The sequence below is a fragment of the Sebastes fasciatus genome, chromosome 11, assembly GCF_043250625.1.
Source record: "Sebastes fasciatus isolate fSebFas1 chromosome 11, fSebFas1.pri, whole genome shotgun sequence".
Classification (NCBI taxonomy): domain Eukaryota; kingdom Metazoa; phylum Chordata; class Actinopteri; order Perciformes; family Sebastidae; genus Sebastes; species Sebastes fasciatus.
Window position 1 is genome coordinate 17,898,971 of NC_133805.1, and position 27,332 is coordinate 17,926,302.

The 27,332-nt window shown below is 40.3% G+C and overlaps 1 protein-coding gene across 2 annotated transcripts in view; it reads right to left on the reverse strand.

Annotated features, from left to right (window-relative positions):
* tnr (tenascin R (restrictin, janusin)) overlaps positions 1-27,332 on the reverse strand; it is a 200,177-nt gene that overhangs the window by 18,529 nt on the left and 154,316 nt on the right. The window contains exons 22-26 of one of the 2 annotated variants that reach the window (XM_074651250.1): positions 25,753-26,019; positions 21,907-22,026; positions 21,393-21,536; positions 13,965-14,084; positions 11,107-11,250 (exon numbers count right to left, since the gene is read on the reverse strand). In XM_074651250.1, the coding sequence (XP_074507351.1) occupies positions 11,107-11,250; positions 13,965-14,084; positions 21,393-21,536; positions 21,907-22,026; positions 25,753-26,019 (795 nt within the window). The remainder of the gene's footprint in view (positions 1-11,106; positions 11,251-13,964; positions 14,085-21,392; positions 21,537-21,906; positions 22,027-25,752; positions 26,020-27,332) is intronic. The other variant, XM_074651252.1, reaches the window with a different exon arrangement.

A 27,332-nucleotide genomic window follows, 5' to 3' on the forward strand; every position in this document is an offset into this window, starting at 1 on the left:
AGGTCATCTTGAAAGGATCTCTTTTAATTCGATTTTTCTGCCACTTGAACCACAAGTGGGATGCTGCCAGTCTGAATCAAGATTCAACTGATAAAGTCAATGTCATTATATATTTTTCTTACTGTTAATTAATAAATCTGATGAAGAGAGGATGTGAACTACTTGCAAAATGATGCGTTAGCCTGCATCTCAATATTTCTTTAATGGAATTTTTGCCTTTATTTGATAGTGTGACAACATAGAGAGTAGGATTGGACGATTATATCGGCTATCGGCTGAGTACATTGCTGGCTGTTTTTTTTGGGGCGATTTTTTGAGGGGGGGGGGGGGTTTGGAAAACTTTAAAATATTGCCCAACACTGATAGAGAGCGACAGGAATTACAGGAATTCTTTCTGACTTCCCCACCACTATAGTGTATAGATGTAAATCTGTAAAAACTGTACACAAATTAATGGTTTGACATGTTTGACAGTAAATGCTCTAACAAATGGGCCCTGTATTCTTTTACAGTCGCAAATGTCGCTCAAACTGGAGAAAATTGTTTATTTGTTGTGGACTATTTTACACATTTGCGGCTCTAATACACATTTGGTGCAGTGGTGAGTACTTATAGCTGCGCGATGGTGTATGTGGGATTTAACTCTAAATAAAATACAGACGTGCATTTGCTAGTTTTAGTTTAGTTTAATTTTTTCACAAAAGGTTTAGTTTTAGTTTTTATATATTTAGTTTTACAGTAGTTTTAGTTGTCTTTTCTTAGGGTCAGGTATAATGTCTCACAAGTATGTAGTTATACATACATTCGGAAATCATGGTTGGAGAACTGTGTAGGAATGGCCATAATGTTTAATGTTTCATCTTTGAGCTACTTTAGTGAAGCAATTACGACAAAGCGTCATCTCCTGGAATGTCAATCCGTTAAAGTTCATGAGAGTTGACGGATATTCATGCTGTCTCCTTTTTTCCGGTAGTCATATGAAATGAATTTAGGTTCATTTTATTTTTATTAGTTTTTTTATCCTGGCAATATAGTTTCAGTTTTGTTTTAGTTTTCCTTAAAGGATGTATTTTTTTATTTAATTTCAGTTTACTAAAAATATTTGTCACTGCTTATATTCGTTTTAGTTTACTTTAATAACCCTATAAAATTAGTGAACTATATTAGGTTTTGCAAAACACATGCAAAACTTATCAGTAGAATAAACAGATTTGTAGGTTTTGGTCTTTTCATATGATTTGTTGATAATGAGAAAAATATTGCCAGACTTATCCTTTAGGCCTGAAAACCAATGATGCGTGAGGTAATTTGATCCTCAATAAAGGATGACAAGTGGAAAGAAATTCTAATTCTAAATATTGCGATGGGAGGAGAGCTTATCATCTGTACTTTTTAAGCAATTAAAAGAAAAGAAAGGAAAGGGACAGCACAGGTAAATCAGAACAGATGAAATATGGGACATTCTTGCACACATACTGTAAATGTATTCCGCGAGGTGGGTAAAAATCTCCACGTCAGTAATCCTAAATCCCCACTGGACTGAGTGAGAAGAGCAGCGAGACACTTTTCCATGTTTAGTCACAGTGTGTCACAGCCTCAAAAGCATTCAAGTCCTTGATCATCAAGCCCACCCAAGTTTTACCGCGCGTTACATCACACCAGCCAACTATATTCTTGGTTCCTGCACAGCTTTAAACAAGGCTTGATTATAGTGCCTGCCTTGATACCTTAACCACATCACAAGGAGGCTCACCTCAATTTCCCCACCTTACATCAGCCTTTTCGAGTCAATATCTGATCTTCCGACATGGCAGCAGAAGCATTGACATGCTGTAACCTCATTTTAGTGCATGATAGAAAATAGATGACCTTCTATTCGGTAAATCTGTTTCCTGGAGTTACATCATGACTCTGGGGCACATCATCAGAGAGTCACCCTCTGAGTAAGGGAGGCTGGGGCGCTCGAACAAATGAAGTGCTGCACTTTTTGTGTGCTGTGCAATCTGACGTCACCACTGTGAATATGAGATGAAGACATCTACATGGCTGTCTCTGTCTGTGATTCCCTCTGTTCTAACTCTGGCTCTTCTCTCTTGTTTTCTTTGCTCTGTAGTGAAACAAACAAGAGCTTTTGTAAACCGCCTTAACTTCTCCTGAGGACTTCTCCTTAACTTTTAGCCACGTCTGACCCCAAATTGAACCCAGACCTCACACAAGTCTGCACACACAAAGCAAATCCACAAACACACACACTCTCGTATCGTTTAAATCCTTGTCTGTGTGCACATATGGAAAGATCAATGACAGATCGGTAATTAACAGCATGTTCCCGCCTTGATAACCTCCTGAAAGAGGTGGGGTGCCTTCTCTTGGAGACAGTGATAGGCAGATCCACATTGTGTGACAGGGGGGATTTAGAGAGAAGGACAGATAGAGAGAGAGAGCAGAAGGGAAAATGAGGGAACAGAGAGTTTCTAAGAGCGAGAGGCTGAGTAGTGCGCTTTGAGATGAACGCCGCACATTGCAGATTGTGCTAAAGCTTGCGATGATGTGCCAATCTCCTCCTCTCCTGCACCTTCACGTCTTTATTGACCCCGTCTGAATCTCATTTCTGCTTTTCCTCCTCCTCCTCTTTTGTCTGTTCCCCCTTATTCCCACATCAAGCAGGGGTCTTCCTCTCATTCACTCGCCTCCTTATCTCCATTTGTGCTTGTGTTTCTCTCTCTCTGCTCCTCTTGCCTACCCATCCTTTGTCCACCTCCTCCTTTCCCTGCTTATCTGACAGGCTGCCATTCTAACTCAACGTGCCAGAGAGTGAACGGAGTTTATCTTTTTGTTCTTGTCCTTCCCTTGATGAAGACTGTTGCTGCATTATGTGCACGGGGGGGATGGATGAGAGAGGGAAGAGGGCGGGAGGGGCGTTTCACAGATACGGACGGCCTGCAACCACCCTCATTTTGCCTGTCATTATTCTGTCTTTCACCAATTAAATCTGTCTCCTTGTCCTGTTCTCTCTCACGCTCTCCCTCCAATTAAACCTTTGCATGGAGTGTGTCCAAGCAGGTGAGCAGGTGTCGTCTGAGTTCCTGGCAGCTCTCAAGCTCCATCTTCAGATGCTGAGGTTTGAACAATGGGATTGAGATGAATGGGTTTGGCTTCATCTAATGTCTCATTAACACGCAGCGTAAACAATACAAAAGGGAAGAAAAAAATAATACACACAGAGAAGCAGATGGGAAGGGGCAGCATGGGCGGCAGTAATTTGTTGTAGGAAGACAAGAGAGAGGAAGTTATTCTTTTCACATCTCACATATGCCGATTTGCAAGTGAATGATTCTGCCTGAAAGACGAATCTCACAGATGGTATTGTGATGTTACACCTTGTTATTATCTTTAGGAACAGTCAAGAGCCATAGTCATTAGCATCATGGACAATACCAAAGAGCCAAAAGGAGCCAGACAAACCAACATTAATGATGATTACATTGCTTTAAAAGTTCTCTATACGATATCCAGAGCATTCATATAGCAGCAAACAACTATTTGATATACATCAGACCGGCAATACGTCATCCAGAGTAGCTCTCATCACAACGCCCCCTTTTAGTGTGAAAACAATACTGTGGCCCACACAGCGTTAACAGAGGAAGTTGAAACATGTCTCAAAAGTTCGAACCGGTTTCAATTAATAACACTTGGGCTTGTTGCTGTAGTCTGTGTTTCCGGTGTTATACGGTGGTCAGGCACACACTGATTACATCTAGTTAATTTTGGCGTATCAGCGGCGTGTTATCAATAGATAGTCAGACAACGGATGCTACAAACTGAAAGAGAAATCTGCTCCATACTGTGTCTCAGCTAAAAGCGAAAAGCAAACACGCTTATTTGGCAATATTTCAGATTTAAACCCAATGCTATAAGGGAAACATTATGTTAATGAGGCAATCCCCGCGAGGAGGACGGAGCGGTCACAGCCGGTGTGCACGGCGGAGCAGCGCCAGGTAGACCCCCTGCGGCCCCGCAGCAAAAGCTGGACCGGAGAGGCCAGACACACAGCCACACACCACACTGTTAACTCTGTCAACACTGTTGCTGTTGTTAGCACTGTTAGCTGTGAGCCGCCGGCACAGCTGTCGCCATATTGAGAGCCGTGTTGAGACAATATGCTTTGAATTTTGAATTTAGCACCTTTAAACCTATGCATACAGTTCTGCATTGGAGAGCACTTCACCTCACGAAGTTCAGACAAGAACTTTGTTGAATTTTTCTAACTGGCCTAAAGTAGTAAATTTTTTCATTCATGGTTAGACCACGCCTCAATGTCATACAGTTTCCTGCGCCTATCTACAGTATGCCTAACGCTCTTCACTCCTGTGTGTCCTTTTCTGCATTCTTTCCTGCTACTCTCTCACCACATGGGGGGTGATGAAGTGAAGATGCCTGATCCAGATGTTGCCTCCACCCCTGACATCCCTCAGCAACATCACTACCGCTGCTAGGTAAGGATTGGTTATTACCGTATTTTAGTAAAGTGACATTTCTGAACCTGCTGTTTTTATATTATACGAAGACAGTAAGCTTCCGGCTTTCAGCACAACTCAATAATTCTTCTTTTCTTTTATACTGTTTACAACCAAAACTTCTAAACCCACTTTTAAATTCCAGGTTACATTGATTGATTGACATTAATTGACAAGCTATTATTATCTGGTTAGTGTGCTACATTTTTAGACTTTTAGATTAACACACACACATCTAGAATTAGGAACATTTAGATGCTGAATTTAACATCATCTCACAAATATTTTAACTTGATCCATTCTCCACAAGATCAACTTAGGAATGTCTTACGATGGATGCCATATCAGATAATTCACATTTAATGCCCATGTTTTTTTTGTTTTTTTGACTGACAGAGTTTAATCCAAAGGACGACCCTACTGTATTTAGCCAAGATACTAACAATATCTATAATAAGAAATTCTTATGATTAGACTGAGAGGAAATCACACCTCTTTAACACCATGGCTCATGTCAAAATATTGTTTTACTAATGATAAAAAGAAATGTACAGCTTTGGTAGAAAATGACACACAATCCTACATACTTTATACTATAAATACTAAGTTCAATAGAGTATAGTGAACATTTTAAATATAGTAGAACAAGCATTTTACCATAAAAGAATTAGGCAAGTTCTTGAAAGTACATTAAACTGTCAAAAATGTCTCATTTGCCTGAAGAATCAAGATAATGTCTCTGTAACTGCAACACTCTCAGTACTTGGTGTACAACTATCAGCCAGAGCTCAGGGAAGCCGCCCGCAGCAAGGATCTCTGCTGCTTCAAAAACTTGCCAAGCACTCCTCAGCTAGTGGGCTCAGACACATCTGAGGGGAAAAAGTCCCGGTGCTGCAGCCTTCAGGCTTATTGAGACACCCGCAGCAAAATCCCTTATTTTCCAGCCTTATAGCTTAAATATCAGCCGATGGGGAGCCGAGCTGTCTTACTGTTGTTGAACTCTTGAGGCATGGAGGCCAGACAACAAAACAACTCTCAGCTGTGGTTAAGAGGCTTGGGAATCTACAAAGAAACTCCACCCTAAAAAAAACAAACCCTGAATGGCTGAGGCAGTCGTGGCCACATTTTGATATGAGCCAGACTCATTGCTTTTTCCTCTCTCCTCTCTCTTTGTGCAGCGCACATGTGGAGAGACCATCCTGATAGCAAGCATATGGCAAGCCCTTTTAACATTAAATCACTAGTGCTGACTAGTAGTATATCATTTTTGCTAGTTACAGTTGTATTTCAAATATTTGAAGTCACACTCTTACTATTTACAATTATAAGCCGACATATCAATAATTTCATTTTAACTTGTCAGAATTGAACTTTAGATATCTGGAAACCATTTATGATATCTGTAATGTACAAACAATTTTATATATCTACAATGAACATTGCCACTAGTGAGAATTGAATTGTTGATATCAATAATTATTACACGGCTTTGTTGATTACTCGATTCCGATTGGTCAATCACGGCGTTCTACGGTCTGTTATTTCTTTATAGCAGACCGTTGCTATGTATTATTATTGATTTCTTAAGCCCACCAGCCGGAGCAAACTCATTGTACAGCTAAACAGCACACTACAAGATGTTTCTGAGAACGCTCTCTCTCTGAAATGGCCTGTGATTGGCCAAAGTCTCCCGTCATGAGCTAGATTTTTTAAAGCATTCTCTATGCAAACCACAGAACGTGTATGATCTTTGTATACGACCATGTATATTCCGCTATAAGACAAATCCTTGTGTGTCTTTTACTACTGTGTTTGAGACCCCTTTATTATTAATACGACTATATGATTGCTTTAAATCTTAATATGTAATTATATTCAAAATGTATCTGCAAAGCACTTGCTATTTTATGTGCTCTATAAATGAATAGATAGATGTTCATTTTCAGGTTCATACTTGATATTTGTTTTTCTACAAGAACATGTTTACATGCTTGAATGTTCAAAAATCACATTTTCTCATCATGTCTGTCTGAATATGACCTACGCTGATGAACTTGCTTTGCTATTTCACACTCGACAACAGATGCAGGAGAAGACAGGAGTACTGGCAGACACCTCATCACAAGTAGGCCTCAACATCCATAAAGGGAATACTAAAGTTCTCAAGGTCAACACAAGCCATGAGGACGCAGTGATCCTTGAGGGAACAGCACTTGAGGACGTAGAAGCCTTCACTCAGTGTCATTGACTAGCAGGGCGGCACGGATGCAGACGTCAGACGCACAATCGGCAGGGAAGGGCTTCATTCATTCAGCTGAAGAACATTTGGAGCTCCAAAGAAATCAGCCAGCGAACAAAGCTCAGACGCTTCAGCTCTAACATTATATACTATTCTATTTATACATGGAGGACAACCAAGACAACAATGACTAATGTACAAAACATTCAGCAACAACTGCCTGAGGCGGATCTTGAGCATCCGCTGGCCAGATACCATCAGCAACAACGATCTCTTGCAGAGAACAGGCCAACAACCTGTGGAAGAGGATATCGAGAGCAGGTAATGAGGATGGATCGGCCTCACACTCAACCCAATGCTAGCATCACCAGGCAGGCCCTTAGATGGAACCCCCAAGGCACAAGAAAGAGAGGTCGACCCAAGAACACCTGGCGGAGGGACCTGGAGACTGACATCACGCACAGTGGACTGGAAACAGCTGGAAAGGAAAGCCCAGGACGGGAGACTCTGGCGAACTGTGGTCAACGGCCTGTGCTCCATGAAAAAAAGCGATTCGCGCAATGGAAAAATATGGTCAACCTTTGCAAAAGTAGTTCTCAAGCCAGGGGTGGAGATACTCAGATGGGGGGTGATATATTCTAATGAGCCTGCATGTGACATAGGAAAGGGAGCCAAATCTGAATGGCATGTTGAATCACGTTTTCTGATCTACACAGCTCACGAAAAACGGGCCGGGTCGTCCTATTTCACAGTTTGTGGGTTGGTAGTCACTCCAGATATCCAAAGGTTTGCGCACAAGCACTTTTTGATGATATATACCCTTTAACTATCAGTACAGGATGGAAACACTTTTTTCAGCCACTGTCACTTGCTGCTGTCTTTTCCCTCTAAAGGCCGTCCAAGCCAGTAATTCTTAACTCTGTGGCTCAGTAGACAATACTGAGACTCAAAGAGTGAGAGGCAGATGGAAGCAGACAGAACCGGAGACGCAGACATGGGGAGACGATGACAGAGCCGTAACTGGGCTTGTTGACCAAACCAATCAATGGTCTCATCTTCTCTCCCAGCCCGATCACAATGTGACATTTTCCACTGGAGCGGAACAGCCTGAGAAAACAAGCTGTTTCAGCGAAACAGAAAACAGGCTTTAAGATTTCAATTAGGAAGTTGAATTAACAACACTAGAAGTTCCCTGTGAAGATGGGGTTGACTAAGGCGCCCCCTGGTGAGACATGTCATCATCATTCCTACAAGGGGGACGACTCTATTGGTGTGTGTGTGTTAGTGTGTGCACATATAGCAGCACACAGATGTCTGTTCACTGTTTCTTTAAACATGAATGTGAACTAGAAGGCTGACACTTTTAATACAAACAGTGTTAATATATATTTGATATTTGACCAAGAGGAGCGCTTGATTAAGCTTGGGGATTATCCCTCATTGTTCCTTTATTGAGTTTTAGTTGCTTAGTGAAATGACATAAAAGAGCAATATTGAATTGAATTATGAAATATGAATGTTATCCTTCTTGAAGGCCTTATTCGAGGACAACATACAAATATATAGTTGAAAATAAAAATACTGTAAATACCAGTGTTGATTGAAAAATGCATTTCATGTTCTGCTATGTCAATATGTATAAAACATTTTACGTTCGTTCTGTGATTGCAGGATATATTTTAATAATTTTGGTTTGATTCTGAAATCAAATGTCGAGCTAGGGGTGTAAGAAAATATTGAAAATATTGAGTATCGCGATGTTATGTCTCGTGATACTGCATCGATTCTCAAAAACACTATATTGATTTTTAATTAATAGTTTACATGCGAAGATTAACTCAGTCAACACTTTATTTCATTTGCAAAGAGATGCACCCTCTCATTGTATGTGCTCTCTGAAAGTAGTGCTATGATGTAGGATGTTACAGGGACTGCAAATGCAGATCCCACTGTTCTGATTGCATAAAAAAAGTCAACTTATTTACTTATATCGCCTTGCTTACCGTATCGGAATATATCACAAAATATTGAATGGTAACTCCTGTATCATGATACGTATCGTATAGCCAGATTCTTGCTAATACACGGCCCTACATCGAGCTCCTGCAGATGTCCCTCCTCTTGTGTGGAAGAATTTGATCTACTTGTGTCTTTCTACCTAATCACATTTCCTCCAAAATGAAGTGGCAGGAATAAATTTAGTCTATTTCACTCGGGGGTGGACAGCAACAAAGTCAAGCACCCAACCGTTTGCTTGACTCAATAAGACGTGGTATATTCAAAACAAAACAAAATCCTTGTCCTCTGCGCTCGCTCCATGGTGCTTCCTACATTCACAGCAATTTCCTAAATTCTTTTATATGCGAGAGTCTAACCGGGGTAGAAGTGCGTGTTGTTTTTGTTCTCTGGAGAAGCTGAGGTACACGACGTACTAGGCAGAGCATCTGCTTCCAAATTAGACTCACCTTAAACTGCCAAGAACATTTGTTTATGTATGAGTTACTATATGCATGTACAGCATTGACATGGTTGTGGGTACACCCAACTTCCCTGAGTCCCATTTATGTTTTGAAGTCTCTGCAGCCCTGCTCTCATATGTTGTCTGAGTTTGTTTCTGTTTCGAGCCGTTCGTCTCTGCTGCAGTGCAGGACAGGTAGCTCTGGTACTCCTTGGGGGATATGAACTCCTCTGCTGACTGAAAAGTTTTTTTCTTTTTTTTTTTCTCTGCAAGAACTCTAGAAAAAAACAAAGTTTACAGAGCTGCAACTCAGCTAAACTGGAACAATTCCTTCACCCCTAACTTTGCTCTCGATGGAGCAGCGGATAAAGGTGAATATAATTGGAGAGGTGGGTCACCTGGAGGTGAAGCAGGCAAAAGTCTTGAGCACGCTACTGACCCGTGTGACATATGTGACTCTGCAATTTCTGTTACACAGAGATAAAGGACCAAAGACTTTTAAGAGCACACTGTGTACGAAAAGCTAAAATCTACTTAAGTCGTACTGTAAAACGACCCAGAATAATAAAAAATACTTTAACTCCTTTTGAATTTTGTTCTTGTATCTTTTCTGATGCAAACATCCATCTAGGGCTGGGTAATATAAACGTCATAAACACACTGATGCCGATCAATTTCCTTGATAAGAACATTACAAACTTCAATAAACTTGATGAATTACATTGTTCAACAACCAATTACACCACAGATATGACACTATTTCTAAGCAACATATCTTTTATGCCTTCTTCCCAACAAGGCTGGTTGAGTTAGCAGCACATGTTGTGGTATCAAGTTGGATAGTTAGACGGGGGCTTTATCATGTTGGCACAGTGACAGCCCAACAGTTACAACAACCTTAAACATAAAAAGCCAATGTGGATAAACTTGGTAACAAGATATGGGTAGTGTGAATACGTGAAGCCTTGTGAAGTGGATGAAACATTCTCAAACAGGCAACAAGCTACTTACTGTAAAGTTGGACACAAAACCATGTACATGTATGTACAATATACTGTTGATTATGTCGCAAACCTGTGGTATCAAAGATGGGAAACACCCCAAACATCGCCATCCAATAAAGCATGCAGACAACGAGTGCATATAGTCTCAAACAGTAACAATTAGACCCATCGTCTGGAATGAGCAGCAGCGCCCTCAGATAAACACCCGCACCGCTGAAGCTACTGCTAGGGAATTTCAAAATTAAGGTGATTTAATCAACAGAAATAGTAACTTAATTTCTATTGTGATATTGTCACGGCACAGGTATTGTATTACTGGAGAAATGATTTGTTGGTATGTCTAGGGGAATTAATTACCACGTCGACAACCATGCACTGACTGTTTCAGTTAATTTAGGTTTTATTATAGCTGCAGACACAAACTAAACCAAATCACCACAGGGAAGAAGGTTATTATTAATTGTTATTCTGCAGCACATCAGTTTTAATTGCTACTTTTCTAGGGTAGTCGTGGTGGTGATTAACTGGTATAGTACATAAACACTGGTTATATTTTTTCTTTGTCTGACATAGTTCTGTTGTTTGTATTGCACTTCATTAACCCCCTGAGAGAAATGCATCTGCTGCATTTGACTGATCCTAACTACTCTAGAAGCAGTGTGTAGCCGTTGCAGGAGAATTCCTAATTAACATATTTTTTTGGCGTGAATGAAACAAAGCACCCGGAAGAAACCCACGCCAACACAGCAAGAACATTTAAATTCCACACAAAGTCTCCAGCCGGGGCCTGGAGGAGCGTCCTGCTGGGAAGACGACAGCGCTAACCACCAGTGAATCACGCGCCGCCCACTGTGCGGAGACCAGCTGAATAAAATGAGCACATACGTGTTTGGAGGTTGGTGATGACGGTGCCGCTGGTGAGGGGTCCTTTGCTGGCGTAGAGGGCTACGGAGTAGGTGGTGCTTGGCTTAAGGTTGGACAGCTGGTGCTCCTGCTTGTTGCCATCCACAAGGAAAGTATCAGCAGTCACTGGAAAACACACAAAGTTTATATGTTTACAATACATCTTCTGTTCTCAGTTTTGTCTGAATAGACTACAATAACTTAAAACTCTTTGAAAAAAGCTCCTAAGCATGGGGAAAAAAATGTCTGATCTGAATCTCAAAGCCAGCACTGTTTGGCCACCTTTGGGGTCCTCTTTCAATTCAAAGAATTTCTGCACTAACTAGGAAATGCATTTCCTGTAGAAAATGTGTGTGAACGCTGACAGCTGAAACTAATTGCATCTTAAAATGCAAATACACTGCACTCCTCAAAAACTGAATTGTAAAACTGGCAGAATTGAAAACTGCATTACTCCAAAAAAGCTAAGAGCTGAAATACATTTCTAAAAAAGCAGGAAGCTAAACTGTAATACTGTCAAAGATAGAAGTTTAAATTAATTAACTCGTTAGACATAAAGTAGTATTTGGGTGGAATAAAGCCTCAAAACTATAAGTTGTTAGACAGAAAGTAGTATTTGGCTGCAATAAACCTTTAAAAGTATAAGTGCTTGGACAGAAAGTAGTATTTGGGTCGAATAAACCTTTAAAACTATAAGTAGAGTAGTTCGACAGAAAATAGTATTTGGCTGGAAATTACAAGTAACTACAAGTAAATTGGACAGAAAGTAGTATTTGGATGGAATGAACCATTAAAACTATAAGTACTTGGACAGAAAGTAGTATTTTGGTGGAATAAACCATTAAAACTACAAGTACTTGGACAGAAAGTAGTATTTTGGTGGAATAAACCTTTAAAACAACTCTGCAAAAACGAGGCACACTATAAATGTCTTTTGCTCTAAAATATGTCTGAATATTCTGTAATGTACTTAAATGAAATGCAAGACCGAGAGAAAAAAATAATTCATCACTGATCTTATCTAATTGCATATTCCAAGAATCAATTTAAGGTATTTTCATGACTTAATATATCCGATTAACCAAATTAAAGGGGGTGAATACGAATACATTACCATTCAGTTACCAAACTGCATCTTCAGTCTCTGAATTGACTGTGGAAAATTGCTGATTAAGAAATGAACTGTGTAACACAGGCAAGACTTTAAACTGACTAGAAAAGTAATTTAATGTAACTGCTGCGGAGTTGTAATTTATAGTTATAATGATGAGAGCTGAATCGATTGGCCAATATTCCTCTTACACAGGATTGTCTGACCTGTCAGTAAGTGACATGTGTAAACGTCACAGTGACAGTGATGCCGGTGAACAAACCATATTATGTCCGTGCAACACTATTAATCTATTTTATATGAAGTTTGACTGACTGACACAATGATGGTCTGGATTTTTTACGTGGGTGTTCCTGGTTGCCAATAAAAATCTATTTTGTAACGCAGGACTTGATGAAATATGAGATTTATTGACCTTGATTTAATACACTGACACTCAAGGGAATTTGTCCACAACTTTACTTCTCTGAACTCTGGCTGGGGCTGCTTTCCCAATATGTGTTCAGCATATAGATACCGTCTGTGTATCTGATCTGGCTGCAGTCCAGTCAGTCAGGGTGTAACGTACACATTGACTCCGAGAGCTGAGTGATACTGATTCCTCTGGATAACTCCAGGCATGGCTTAGTCAGTGGGGTCATGTGCAAATGAAAAATATGCTTCACCATAACTTTTTCTCCAGCCGGTTTATAAAAGTCAGGAGAGAAAATAATAGTTGAGTTCAAGTGTCGTTAAACATTTGACTGCTGAGTTTAAAAACGATCTTTGCAAAGGCTAATGACTGACTGATGTTAGTTTAAAAATATAATTCCTTTGAAACTTATACCCTTTCATATTTCATCGCTCTCGCTGTGTATGTGAAGTAGCCTTATCTCTGTGGCTGGCCTGCCGACTGTAACTTGGCAGTCGTCCACATGGTTCAGGGAGCAAATTATAAACTGACTCTGAGGGGCCGAGCAATATGGCTATCTCTTACCTATCTGGATGTGGCTCTCAGACCGTGAATGAATGGGTTGCATCAGAAACATATGCCGTGTAAAAACTGCAATGTTTGTGTCAAGGCTTAGTAGTTCAACTGAGCATAATGAACCGCTCTGAAAGCAAGCCAAACGGATCCACATTGCCTCGTAGGATCACTGATCTCACTTCTTATTGGTGAAACCTTGACGGTACCTGACACATAACCAAACACTGCACCTGAATGACCTACAACAAATCTGCTCATTATGCTCCGACTCTGCAGGATGATCTTACTGCAGTCAGTGCTATGACTCAATAAGAATTCAATCATCATGCGCAGAGAGCTGCACTCAAAAACAAGTGTATAAGTAAATATTTACTTTTACAGTGCCTGCCATAACCAAGGTTACAAACTGCTTCATGAAACACAAACATGACACATACAGACGGCAGCATCAATAAAAAAGGCTGACGTGTAAAAATGTGATTGACAGTCCTGTTAAATTAAGTGGTAGCCAATGTAAGCAGCACCGCTATAGTGGTGATGTGAGACGGGGAGATTATAAACTAAATTTTTCTCTAGTTGTGCAGTCATTTGGCATCCCAGAAATCGAGGCATCAAAAAAAGAAAAGGGTGTTGTTGATGATTTTATCCAAATGCTTTAATTGGTCTAATTCTTGTCCGTTGGTGGTGGTTAACCAATCAAGTTCATTCATTGTCTGATAAACAGCAAATGCCTCTAAATGAATAAATGTTTGGGTAACTCACCCTTGTTGTGTGTGAGGGTCAGCACGTAGTTGTCGACAATGGAAACAGGTGGGTTCCACCTCAGCAGGGCTCCTTGTGGAGTGATGTTGAGAGCTGTCAACTCGGATGGCATGTCCATGGCTAGGATTACAAACACAGCAGAAATATGAGCACAATGTGTTGACAAAAACAGCATCAATAACAGGCTCTTTCCATCAGTTATAAGGACATTTCTGAGAAGCGTTCAGTGACACTCGTCTAATATGACAGCGATGGATCAACTACAAAGACCCACATACTGCAGGACATACAGTATACTAAGTCAACAGGTTGTACATTAGCAAAAAATACTATTAATGGTTTTCTTTGTAAAAAGACAGAAGAAGGTGTGGCATTTTTGCTTTATAAATGTTTGAAACGATTTATCAATTATCAAAATAGTTAATTCACTTAATGTTGATGGACTAACTGATGGACTAATTGCTTCATTACTAATAATAAAAGTGGGTAAGGGTGCTTTTACAAGCCATAGTCTGTTTGACTAGTCCGAATCAAGACTGAAATTCATACTTTTGGTTTGTTTTCTATTTAGTCTGGTTCGGTTTCACAGTGCACAAATTAAAATGGACCAAATAAAAAAAAAAATATGTTGCTGAAGGTCGAAGGAGCGTTCGAAGGAGCGAATTCATCTTTTTCGTCTCAAGAGCTGCCACTTCTATGCAGGAAATTGCGGATTTTGATATATTGCTTTTCACTTTGACTCGGCACTGATCTACTGTATTATAAATGTCACTATTTTGTGGACTTTATGTATCATATTCTGTATGTTCTCTTCGGCCCAGATGTCAAGCAAACATCAGAGCTCAGGCAGCCTGCGCTTTGGTTCACTCGGAACCAGTCCAAGACCGCCTCTGGCAAGCGGTCTTGGACCTGCTGTTTTGGTCTGCACCAGAATATGATTACTGCATTCACAACTTCCCAAACAAACCGCACCAGTGTTCTATTAAAACGGACTAAATGTTGGCTTGTGAAAGCGCCCTGAGTCAACATGTTGGCTAACGGTTTTCTTTATAAAATGACAGAACATTAAAACTTCAAAGTCTTCAAATTTCCTAATTTCAGAGGCAGGAAGCAGAGAAGGTGTGGCATTTTTGCTTGAAAATGTGTGAAACGATATATCAATTATCAAAATAGTTAATTTTGTGGTGATGGACTAATTGATTGATCAACTAATTACTTCAGGTTTACTAGTACTAATAATAAAAGTGGGTAAAGTTCACTACAGTGAACACAGTTCACTACTACTGTAAGTTCCTTACAGAGCTCTTAACCTGCCCTTAGCAACTTGGTGCTGCAGGATTTCCCATTGAATTAGTTCCCACAAAAGCAAACAAAAAAAAGTTCCAGGAAAAAACACAATTTGTCTGGACTTTTTCTGTCATTTCCCAGGTATCTACCATTAATTTGTAAACAAACTATGGAGCTGTGTCATAGTTGCTTTCATATGCAAAGAGGTTATCGTTTGGTACACAGTGTGGTACAATTGCAAACAGACATAACATATCAATTACACCAATTTTGAATGGAGTACAATTTGAAATGGAAAACCATTCTTCAATCCACATCTTAGTTGTAATTATAGAAGCCGACACAGAAGAGCTTTGCATTCACACTGATTAATAATGACTCTCTTTGCCATTTTGATCACTGTTTCCTCAATTCAAACACACATCAAAGAGAAATTATGCAGTCAGAAAGGCTGTAGAAAGTCTCAGATATTCTCCTGAGCCCACTGTTTCCCCACCCTCTTCCTAATTTCATTCTCAGACTGCTGGACATGCCAAAATTGAGTTTGAATTTAATTATACCTTTAACCTCAGTGTTTCAACCCCAATTTCTCCTCAGGCGTGTTATTTCAGCGCGGTAGAGAGCGTGGTGGGAGAACACAGAACACCGCATGTGCTCCAAAGCTCTGCCCAGATGAGGTAATTAATATTGCCCTGCCCTCATCCGCATAAAAAAAGAACCGTGCTCATTAGCACAACGAAGTCTTTCTTATCTCCACGATAGATGGACAAACCTGATTAAAATCATTACTTTAATTGCAAGAAGGTTTAAGTGAATTTAATGGAGGCTTGCCAAGTCAATTAGATTGGTGATGAAGATGAAGTAGAGATGGCCAATTAAGAAAAAAATAAACAGGTCATCCACCTTCATCAGTCCCAGTGATAATCCAATCATCGCTCTCCATCTCCTGATTGCACCGGTGACTCGCACATTGAGCCAACTACATTACGCTCGCACTCGTATCTGTAGCTGAAAGTCAAGCCCCGGTGCTTAAGATTCAGGACAAGAGAAAAGGTTTGGAAAAGAAACAAAACACTGCTCTGGGACTATAGGATGGGGCTGTGGTGCAGTCACAAGCTGATGGGAAGCTCAATTAAACCCTGAGTGCCAGTTGACACTTACTGTACATGCTATATTGCCAAAACCTATCCAGGAATACAGGAAAGTCAGGACATTGAGATAATGATCATGTGAATTTGGAAGGTCTCTTCCAGTAAAAACAATATAGTAACACACAAACCAGACGTCAATAACACAATAAAAAACGTACAAACAATGGTATGATCCTTCATTGTAATAAAAGCTGTAACGATCAACATGAGGAAACAATGAATTCATTGTTTTATTGTGCTTCTAAGCTAATTGCAGTGTACTGTACACCAGGTGAATGCTATTAATTCATATTTAAGTGGCATGAGACTGGATATTAGACACAATATTTTAGGTTTAGGGATTAGGGACATATATATTTACACATATAACTTTGTTTTGTGTTTGATTGCTCTCAATAAAAGAGACTTTTTGAGTAATCATTAAATCATATGGATCAAAAATAGAGTGATCAAGTACACCCCTTTGTTACAAATATTTTAATCAGTATTTGTCTTGAAGTCAGCTTCAAAGAATATAATCATTCATCTGTATCGATAAAACCAGACCAATGTTTACCACTATAATGCTCAAAATTACTTTTTCCATTATTCTTATCATTAAATTCAAAGGTGGAATAATAGTCAAAGTAGTAGTGAATGCTATGTGGTTGTCTAATGACAAACATCTGGGAAATAATGTCTGACAATGGAAGCTGAAGTTAGTTCTAGATAGCTAACTAGACTAGACCGACAGAACGAGCTGCTAATCAGCTTTGAATGTCCAACGATCCTGAAAGAAGTGATTGAGATATTGATGGGAGCTTCGTTTTGTTCATTTTATTATCTATATATTTTTTTAAAGAATCGATACCAAATGAGTATCGATGTATGGATACCACAGTATCGATCCGCCCATCCCTAGCTGATTCTGACCTTGATTTTGTGGGAGAAAATTGGAGAAGATTGTACTTTATGTATTAAGGTGGACATAAAATAACAGTCAATTGGTGTACAATTAAATGTCTGAATCAAACGTCAGAAAAATTTCAGGAAAATGTTTCAAACTGAGTTATTTGTACAAGGAACACCTCAGCTGTGACGCTTGACCATGAGGTCAGTCTGCTGTGTGCTGTGTCCATTATGTAGACCACACTGCAGCGGACAGTACAGTTAGTGAGACACATTGGGCCATTTTACTCCCCAGTCTATCTCTGCATCCCCTCTCATTACTGGGGAAGCTGCGCTGCATCACTGTACAAAAAAAACGCAGGTTATCAGTGTGAGTGTGTTCTCCCCATTTGCCCCATAGCTACACTGGATGTGTCTGTGGCACAATACTAATACTCATACGGGGCAGCCACAGCCATGCAAACAGTATACCTGCTGCTTTTATGCTGTGTGGGAACTGTCCTGAACTTTTCCATGCTGATTTTAGATTGTGACTGTACTGAATGTGTAGGCAAAACACGTTTACTTGAAAAATGAGACATGACCAATCATTGCACCCAATCAGTAGGTAATGATTATTGGTGTTATTGGTGGTCATTAGCACCTGGACCTGAAAAGATTCATTAAGTAAATGGTCATTAGGTAGAAAGAATGAGACAAGCAGGGACTTTAATGGTGTGTCTCCGAACTTAAGTTTTGGGACAAGTAATAATTTACTAGGGGTCCTGACACTTTGCTAATGAGCAGCGTTATTAGCCCTCCATCTTCACATAGTCCATTTAGTGTCAACCCTCCAAAATTCATCTTAGATTAGAGGTACCTGCTTTCTTAGCCAGGTGAAATATGGCCCCATGCTTTTTCATCCCCTCTGACAATAATTGATTATGGGAGTGAAGTAAGTAGCAATAGCAGCGTTATTCAAGTCATTACATACTTGGCCAGGCAATGCAGGATTACTCTTCCAAATCCCCTGTTTATGTATTGTTGTTGAAAGCGGCATTAAAAAGTCCCTGGTTGGGCATTGTGCGATGTGAGGAAAATGTTATTTACCATTTCTAACAAGCTTGACTTTGGAGTTATGTTCTTTTCAGGCTATTACAGCCCCAACGGCTCTGCTCATTGTGAGTACACTGGGATTGTTAAAAAGGAGGCTGGCGATAAAGAATTGGAGGGGAAGAGCAAGACACATGAGAAAGGGAGAGAAAGAGACTCTTTTGCTTCTTTTTTTTTCTCACTGGATTCCCAGTGAATCAGGTCTCATTGGCATGCAAACACACCTCCTGCTCTCCTCTTCCCTCTATCCTGGGCTCTCCTTAGCTTTCTCTCTCGCACACTGAAGATTATGCACACAGCACCGGGAGAGTGTGTTAATCTTAGGTTCGTGGAAGAATGCTGTCCCATATGTACAAGCATGCGCTGTGCAAGTGAGGTTAGCTGCTAAGTTAAGAGTCTGAAAGCGAGAGAGCTTTAGAGTTCTTACCTATAAGGACGCATTTGGAAGAAATAGCAGGAGGGAGACACCGAAAGAGAAGATTAAAGAAGGGAAGGGATGAAGCAGAGAGGAAATGGAAAGAGGAGACAGAAAGATGGAGGATAGAGGAGAGAAAGAGAGAGGCGTAATAACACAGAAGGATAGAGGTGAGGAAAAAGTATAAAGAGATAGGAAAGGGAGGGAAGCAGAGAGAGAGATGGAGTTGAGAGTAGGTTACCAATTACTGGGTCATGGAGTGGACAGTTTCATCTATTGCAGCAGCAAAGACTGCACCTCCTGCAATGTCAGCTGTACCCTTAGATTTCCTCTGACGTCTGTATCTGTGTGAGTTGCTCTTTTTAGCACATACAGTAACTCCCAACGCGCAGCTATTATTGTTGTGGGAAGAACAATTGGTTTGAGAGTCTAGCAGAGAAAAGAGGAATTCTTCATTCAGTTTACACGGCAAATATTACATCCCTGTGGCGCTCCCTCTCACAGCGTGACGTTTATCAAACAGCTGTAGACGAAGGGATTGAGGAACGAGGTTTTAATGCAAATGGATTTCCTACTGTACGAGAGCAGAACATTACGAAAGCACATCGAAAGAAGATCGCAGCGTTTAGCCGGGAAATATACACACCAGTTGCCGGTTCATTAGGTACACCTTGCCAAAACTAAAGCAGTCTAATACAACAGTCCTGCAATAAATTGGACCTTTGCGAAGGTTATATTGGTCAGTTTTCTTTTCTAAAACTGTTGCTGGGCACCTCACGTTTTTCCGCTCTACGCGTCTTGTGTTTTTTTACAGGAGAGCCCTGAACGCCTCGAGGTGAAAAACATTCAAACTCAGAGCGGAAAAGCGCCCGATGTAATTACCGTTCTTTCTTTTGTTGGATGATCTGAACAGAAAACTAGTGCGGTACTTGAGATTTCGGGTAAGTACAGTTCATGGTTTGTGTTAAGCTAACGTTAGAACTCATTTGGTGGTTGCTTAGCAACAATTAAAAAACAAACTGCAAAACGCACTCTGTCTGATCAGGGCCTTAGTGAGGTGTTGATTCAACTTTATGGCCCTTATGGAGGATGTAGTTTGTGATGATGTTGTATTGTCTTATTATCTTATTTTGTCTATCCCATTTATATCAACGAGGGTCAGCTAAGTAACAGAAACACCTCTCTGTCTACATTGGACATGATTTTAACAAGCAATTAAACCAAGAAACCCCGAGAAGTAGGCAGCCTCCCCAAACAACCTGCTGCAAAATACAACATTTCTAATCAAAGCATGTTCTCCTCTAACCGGCTACCTCCTCCATCGCTGTGTTACTGACAAAGGGCCCGAGGAGAGAGCCGAGACAGGATCTTGTTTTTCTGTCCCAGCACTGAGGTGGCCTGGTCCTGACCTCAAAAATTGCCAATCTCTGATTTGTTCAGCAATTCATTCATTCATGGCCAAAAGTGTGAGTGACATGAACACAGCTGCATGGGTTGTTGTTAGTCGACATACAGATATATTAACCATTAACTTTGGTATTTTTCAATTTTGGACCCTATTTTCCCTTTTGTTTGTGTTTAAGTGACTAATGGGGACTATTTTTTAAATTGGTCCAGTATTGAGGGAGAACGCTGTAACCAGCAGCTATGAAACGAGCTTCAAGGGCAAGTGAGCAGCATCAATATAACGTAACGTCCACTAAAAGTGATTATTTTTGCCACTGACAGGCTCAAATTGTTATTATAAGTGTCTGACAACATTGTGAAGGACTCTACAGAGAAATAAAATGTTTTTCTTACCTTTCGCTTGATCCAGTCCGTTTGTTATTGTGTCCAAGTCTCGCTCAAGGAGAAGTCTCGTTTTGATATCTGAATATCCGTTTACTCTGGCTTTAAAAAATACGGGCAGCCATCGAATTCAAAGACCTCATCCACATTGTGGAAAACGTCAAAATATTCAGCCGTGACATTGAAAATCTTTTAGATAACACCAAACTACGCTGTTTATACTCCAACACAACAAACTCTGTGGTTTCCACCACAGATGTATTTCACTATTCCACCGTTGTCTTCCGGCAACACGTCACCTCGCCAGATGTCACAACGAGACTTCTCCTTGAGCCAGACTCTTTCCATAATGTCAGACACTTATAATAATGATCAGAGTCCGTCATGCCAAAAACACTTTTAGTGGACGTAAATGACGGTGCCTTCTTGCCCCAATGGCACCATATTGCAGCCTCTGAGCGGCTGCTGTCTACAGCGCTCTCCCTCAATACTGGAACAAATTCAGAAATTGTTGTCGCTGAGACATAAACAAACATATGGGAAAATAGATGCCAGTTTGAAAAATACCAGAGCTACTCTTTTATCTAAATTAGCACCTCTTCCATCTTTGTGAAAATCAAAAAGTTAAGTGCATCTGAAGCTTTCATGTTGACTGAAAATGATGTCAGCAGAATGGGACAAAAAAAAATAACCTCCCCACCTTTCCATCGAGAAATCAAAATAGCAATTACGTGTCATTATCAGGCTAAAGCAGGCAGGTTTGTTAGGTTTCATGGCTGTTCTAATCTCTTCTGTTCTAACTCCTACCTGTGAAGACAGAGGTGCTGACCACTTTGCTCTCCTGACTCCCTCTGACAGCGTTGATGCTGATCTCGTATTCTGTAGCAGGAAACAGGCTGGACAAGGTGTAGTTGGTAACATCGCTGTCAATCACCACGCTGTCCACTCGACCTGCAGGAGACATCACAACTGCTGCCGTCACTCTGATCTTTCTTCAGGTACAGGGTATACAGTGCTGCTTAGCCAACTCGTGTGCGTTTTCCATCACGGAGTAAATATTTAAACAATACAGAATTTTAATTAAAAATTCAATTAAAATTTCACTGATAAAATGTTATCAATTAATTAGGTACAGCAGTGTGTGTAACAGGGTTCCTCGCTACAAGATATCTTACATCGGAGAGACCTGCTACAACAAATGCCGTGTTCATTTAACTGTAACATGAAAACGCAGCGTGCCGGCGCGCATGCTGATATATAGAAAACCATGTTATTATAAAGCGATGAAGACAGGCGTTACAGGATGTAAGGAATACGCTACCTCTGGCTGATTGGTAGGACAGCTTATAGTATTCAAATGGAGCCAGTGGTTTGATCCAAGAGATAGTCACTGAGTCTTCAGTAACATCTGACACCATCACCTCTTTTGGTGGGTCCATGCCTGGAAGGGAGATGATGTGTGTTAGCAATGAATCAAAATGGTCCACAATGGATAACATGGGAGAATTTATTCTGATCCCAGAGGTACGATAGGAGCGCATTACGAAGCAAGTGAAGGAATTTACAAAAAAAAATCTAAAAGATGCAGTGCCCTTGAAAACCCAAGTATTTCCGTAATCCTTGCTTTGTGCATTTTTAATCTCCTCTTCATTACATTTACATAAACATACCTGTCCTTGGCCTGTTGAAGCATAAGCATTTGTAAATAAATAAATAAATAAATAACCAAATCAAAAGATCTTCCAGGAGAAATCTAGCTGGTAAGAGAACACAATGGACGGCATTAGCATTGAGACTGAGCAGGGCTTACTCAGAGGAGATTTACCCCCCTGCTGACAATTTGTTTTATGTGTCTCCTGAGACTATCGAGCTGCCGCGGAAAAGGTTATGGCGAAAACAATGTGAGCAAACCATTAAAGTGACGACAGGTCCTTAGCTGCTAGAGAGAAACAATAGAGGGATAAAGAAAGTTAGAGGGGGGGGGGGAGATTAAGAGATCACTTCCATCTCTCGGGCAGCGCTTGTAAACCAACTGCTCCACTCCTTTGAAAAGAATAATGGCTATTATCACAAGCAGAGGGGGCGATTTATAACCCCTGGCCCTGATCTCATTTAAATCCAACTTGTGTGACATACAGTAGAAGCATTTATACATGTTATGATTATTCATGCATGCATATCTTACTAATTGCGTTCGCTTTGGCAAGAAGAGCGGCTGAAAAATTGTATTTTCTCATGAAGCTTCCTGAGAGGGTCTGAATGGGATCAGTTGCAGAATGGTTCTGTGTCAGAGATATCTACTGCTATTGACCTGATCCTCCTGCTAGATCACAATTCAATTTGCACCGTGTAAGCTAATAAATGAATGTGGCCCTCAGGCTGAGCAACACTAAAGCACCGTTTGAACCGATCGTAGCGGCAGAGTGACTATCAAAGTCGGGTAAATAACAAACCACTTACTGTATCTGGTTAAAACATGGGAGAGCAGAACATTTCAAATGCTGGAAATGTAACGCTAAAAGCTAATTATACAAGGAAAGCCAGAGTGCAGTCTCTCATTCGAACATGCGAGATCAAAGCATTACCACAGTCTAAAGACAGGTGCAAGAAATACTGTACATCTGTCTCAAAATCCCCATCCAATTTCATCCTCGAAATCTGCTTATCATCATCATGTGTGGGTGAATGTAAAGAGAGAGAGTGAGCTTGAAGCTGCCAGGGTATTATGTTGAAACTGGCACAGTAATCAGATGACAGCATGCAGGTGTCTCTGGCACTGATGCAAAGTTAATATCTCTATTGTTCAATGCTGACTTTTTGTCTTTCCTCTATTTGTCTTCTTTCTCTTTTGATGATTTTCCTTTTGTCCTAATTTCGCCCATTGTCTCTTTCTCAGGCAGGTTATTCCACTGACCCTCTTCTCATTCATTCCCTTCCGAGATGTGAATAGCACACTCATAATCAAAAGAAATGTTTCTGAGAGCTCCTTGTGACAAAAAGCCAATTAGCAAAAATGACACGGTAATACCGTATAATATCTTAACAAAGAGAGAGAGAGGTGTGAAGGATCACTGCGGCGCAGTCGGATAAAAAACACTTTAATCAAAAGACATAGAGAGAAATGATAGGGAAACTGTGAATAAGAGAGAGGACATAAAATAAAGGGAGAAAAAATCTATTTGAATGGATAGACAGAAAACAGTACAAAGCATGAGCAGACTATATTTTACAGTAACAATGTGAGCTCAGCCCACACATTGCACCTTTCCTCCCCCTCTCTCATTCTTCTTCTCTCTGTCCTGCATTAGAGAAATTCTAAAATACTACCCAATGTCATGTTTCCAAAAGAGTTTATGGAATAACACTGGATCATTATACACACTGGCTATTGACTCATTTTTTGTTCTATGTGGAAAACCTCAGCCATCTGATATCACAGGGGAATAAAACAAGCTTGTATTTTTGGTGCTGTGTCTGTAAGCCTGGCAAAGAAATAGAAAGGAAAACCCTCTGAGGCAAATCTCTAATTACAAAACTCATTCTGCTGTGGTTCTGTGCAAATGGAATGCTTAAAACAGCAATTTTGCAAATACATATTTAATTTAAAATCACTTTGTATTGCCATTTCTTGCACAGATTTTTCCTCTCTTACTTTACCTCACACAACATGCTTCAGTGTTTATCCACTTTTCTTCGCTTTCTTTCCTGTTCCCAAACTCTGTTTTTTTTCTGTTTTCCTTAATCCTAAATGGGATTGAAGGACACTCCAGTTCCTCCTATCTCACCAAACACTTAAAAACAAGAGTGCAGTGTATCGATTTTTAATTTAATATTTGACATACAAAGATTAACTCAGTCAATATTCTTTTTCATTGGGAAAGAGATGCGTCCTCTCAAAGTAGTGCTATGATGTTTGATGTTATAGGGACTGTGATAAATACAGATCCCACTGTTCTGATAACATAAAAAAGTAACTTTTTTACTCAGATTTAATACATACACGGTGTGTTCTTTATGCGACAGTTTTCGTTAAATTAGATTAAAAAAATTGCAATATATCGCCTTACAATTTATCGCAATATATTGTATCGTAACCCGTGTATCATGATACGCATCGTGTTGCCAGATTCTTGCCAATACACAGCCCTAATTACAACTCAAACAATTGGTCATTTGATCGTTAGTTGATCAACAGAAAAATAGCTGGAAAATATTTTGATAATTGATCAATTATTTAATTTGTCTTAAGAGAAAAAAAACAAAAAACATTACGTAGTTACAGCTAGTCAATGTGAGATGTTCCTGCTTTTTTGCCTTATGTGATTATAAATTGAATGTGTGTTGGGCTTTAGGGATTTATGATGGACATTATTCACTATTGTCTGACATTTTAAAGACCAAGCAATTAATCTATCTGCAGATTAATTGATGTAATAATCATTAGTTGCAGCCTTAAAGAGGACCTATTATGCTTTTGTGCTTTCCCCTTTCTTTTAGTGTGTAATATAGCTTTTTGTGCATGTAAAAGGTCTGCAAAGTTACAAAGCCCAAAGTCCACACCAAAGGGAGTTACTTTCCCCCACAGAAACACTGCTCCTGAACTGCCTGAAGCACCTCGCTGTCCCGCCTTTTCTTCTGTAACATGATGATGTCACCAAGTAACACATTTTGCCTAGCAGCTAGTTTGGCACATACTCAAACAAAGCTAGTCAGAGCAGAGCTGGAGCGAACTCTGAAGAGTTTGGTTCGGTTGATCAAACACAACGGAGTGGTCCAGCTGACCAGTCATAACAGACGGAGATCAAACAGAGCGTTTCAGACAGAGGGTGAAAAGAGGTGCTGCAGCACAGCCGGTATGAGAAAAATAAAGCATTTTTTTAACATTAAAGCACGTAAACATGTTCTAGTAGAAACCCAAAGTACAAGTATGCACCTGAAAATGAACATAATAGGTCCTCTTTAAACGTGATCTCAAGTTAAGTTCATGGGTACAGAAAAGTCCATGCATGCATTGACAAACATTATGTTGCAAGGCTGCATAACTACTTATACAGATCTCCTATAGAAAGCCATAAACCTTTGCTATGCTGCTCATGTTTATCTATCTTCATGTGTGTCATCCCTGAGTTACTTTGATAGCATTTTTCCATGACATCAAGCAGCTCACCTGTAGTGAGTGATGCTGTAATGGGCTCAGAGGTAACATCCCCCTGTATTGTGATTAGACTGACGGTGTACGGAGTGGACGGCAGCAGCCCCTGGACCAGTGACCTCGTCTTGGAGCCGTCCAGCGTCACCTTAGAGGTGTCGGTCCCATCTGCAGAGCTGTAGCTCAGGATGAAGAGGTCAGCAGGCGGTGCTGGGGCGCTCCACGCCACCGACACCGAGTCTGAAGTCACCTCTGACAAGTAGAGGTGGGTTACGGGCCTGATTCCTGGTGGAATGGAGGGTTGAAATGTCACCGGAGAGTTTTCAAGGACAGGTACAAAGCCGACCACAAGCAGGAAAGCGATGAAAAAAAGAAAAACAGCTGTCATCGTTATGGAGATGGCAGGGAAGCAATTCAGTGATGGATGAAAGAAGTCCTGGATGGTGTAATGGATCGTTTTTAATACAGTTGAGAAAATTATCCTTGGGTGTAATCTTGATGGGGCAGGTGAGAGTCAGAGAAGACCACAAGGAAGAGATGATTTAATTGGTCTTAAAAAAGAAAAGCTAATGAGGTTATCCGCCGTAAAGATGAAGATGTGATGGGACTGTTCGTAACAAGAAGATGGAGAAATGATGATGATGATAGCAGATGCTGTTGTCAAAATGTATGACCTGGACAAGAGATGATGTAATGAATACGAGGCGGCGTAGCAGCTGACACAGCAAAAAATGCAACACGATTTGAATTTAATTAGCCATGTGTGGATGTATAAATAGCAGGGAAGATGCAGTAACATTGACTTCTCCTTTTCTGATTCATCCAGATTAAACTGTTTTCTTTGTAATCAATCATCATTTGAAGCCTGCGTTGTTTACACTGGTCTGCGTTTATGTTCTTCACCTCTTTTATTGGTGAATTGCTTACTTTTATGGCACATTTCCTTCACCAACTGTCGACACGCATTACCGCCCTGTGCAGTCAGCAGAAAATTTGTATCATATAAACCCGCATAGTGGCGTTGTGCATGTGTGTCCTTGTGTGGAAGCCAGGAGACGACGTGATACCAATAACACAAGGACACACTCATCCAAACACGGTTCAAAATCTATTCGTGGCTTTGCTTTAATCCTGGATTAAACATTGCAGAAGAAGAGTGTCAGTATAATGTGATGGCCATGCTGGTGGTGGCTATGATGAAGATGCCGTTGATCAAGATGACAGGGACAAGTCTTTTGTAGAGTTAGTAATGATGAAAAAGCCAGTAAAATGCAGCGACAATGACCATACGGAAGAAATGTACGTGATGTGTGATGAGTCACTTTCTGTAGGTCTTAATGATACTTTTGGATTTCACATCACAGACACAGACAAATCACAGAAGATGTTAAAGCACTTGTACAGATAAAGGTCATAATACTAATGATGAGAAGTGTGACTCTGCCTGTGAAAAAAAGTTCTATAATGTCCTCTGCAGCTCTGTAGGAATTTCTAAAAAAACAACCTGATGATGTAATTGTGGTTTTCTCGAGTTGGGCTTCAAACTTATATTATAACAGAAAGCTGCATTACAAACTGGGTTCACAGAGTTTAAAAAG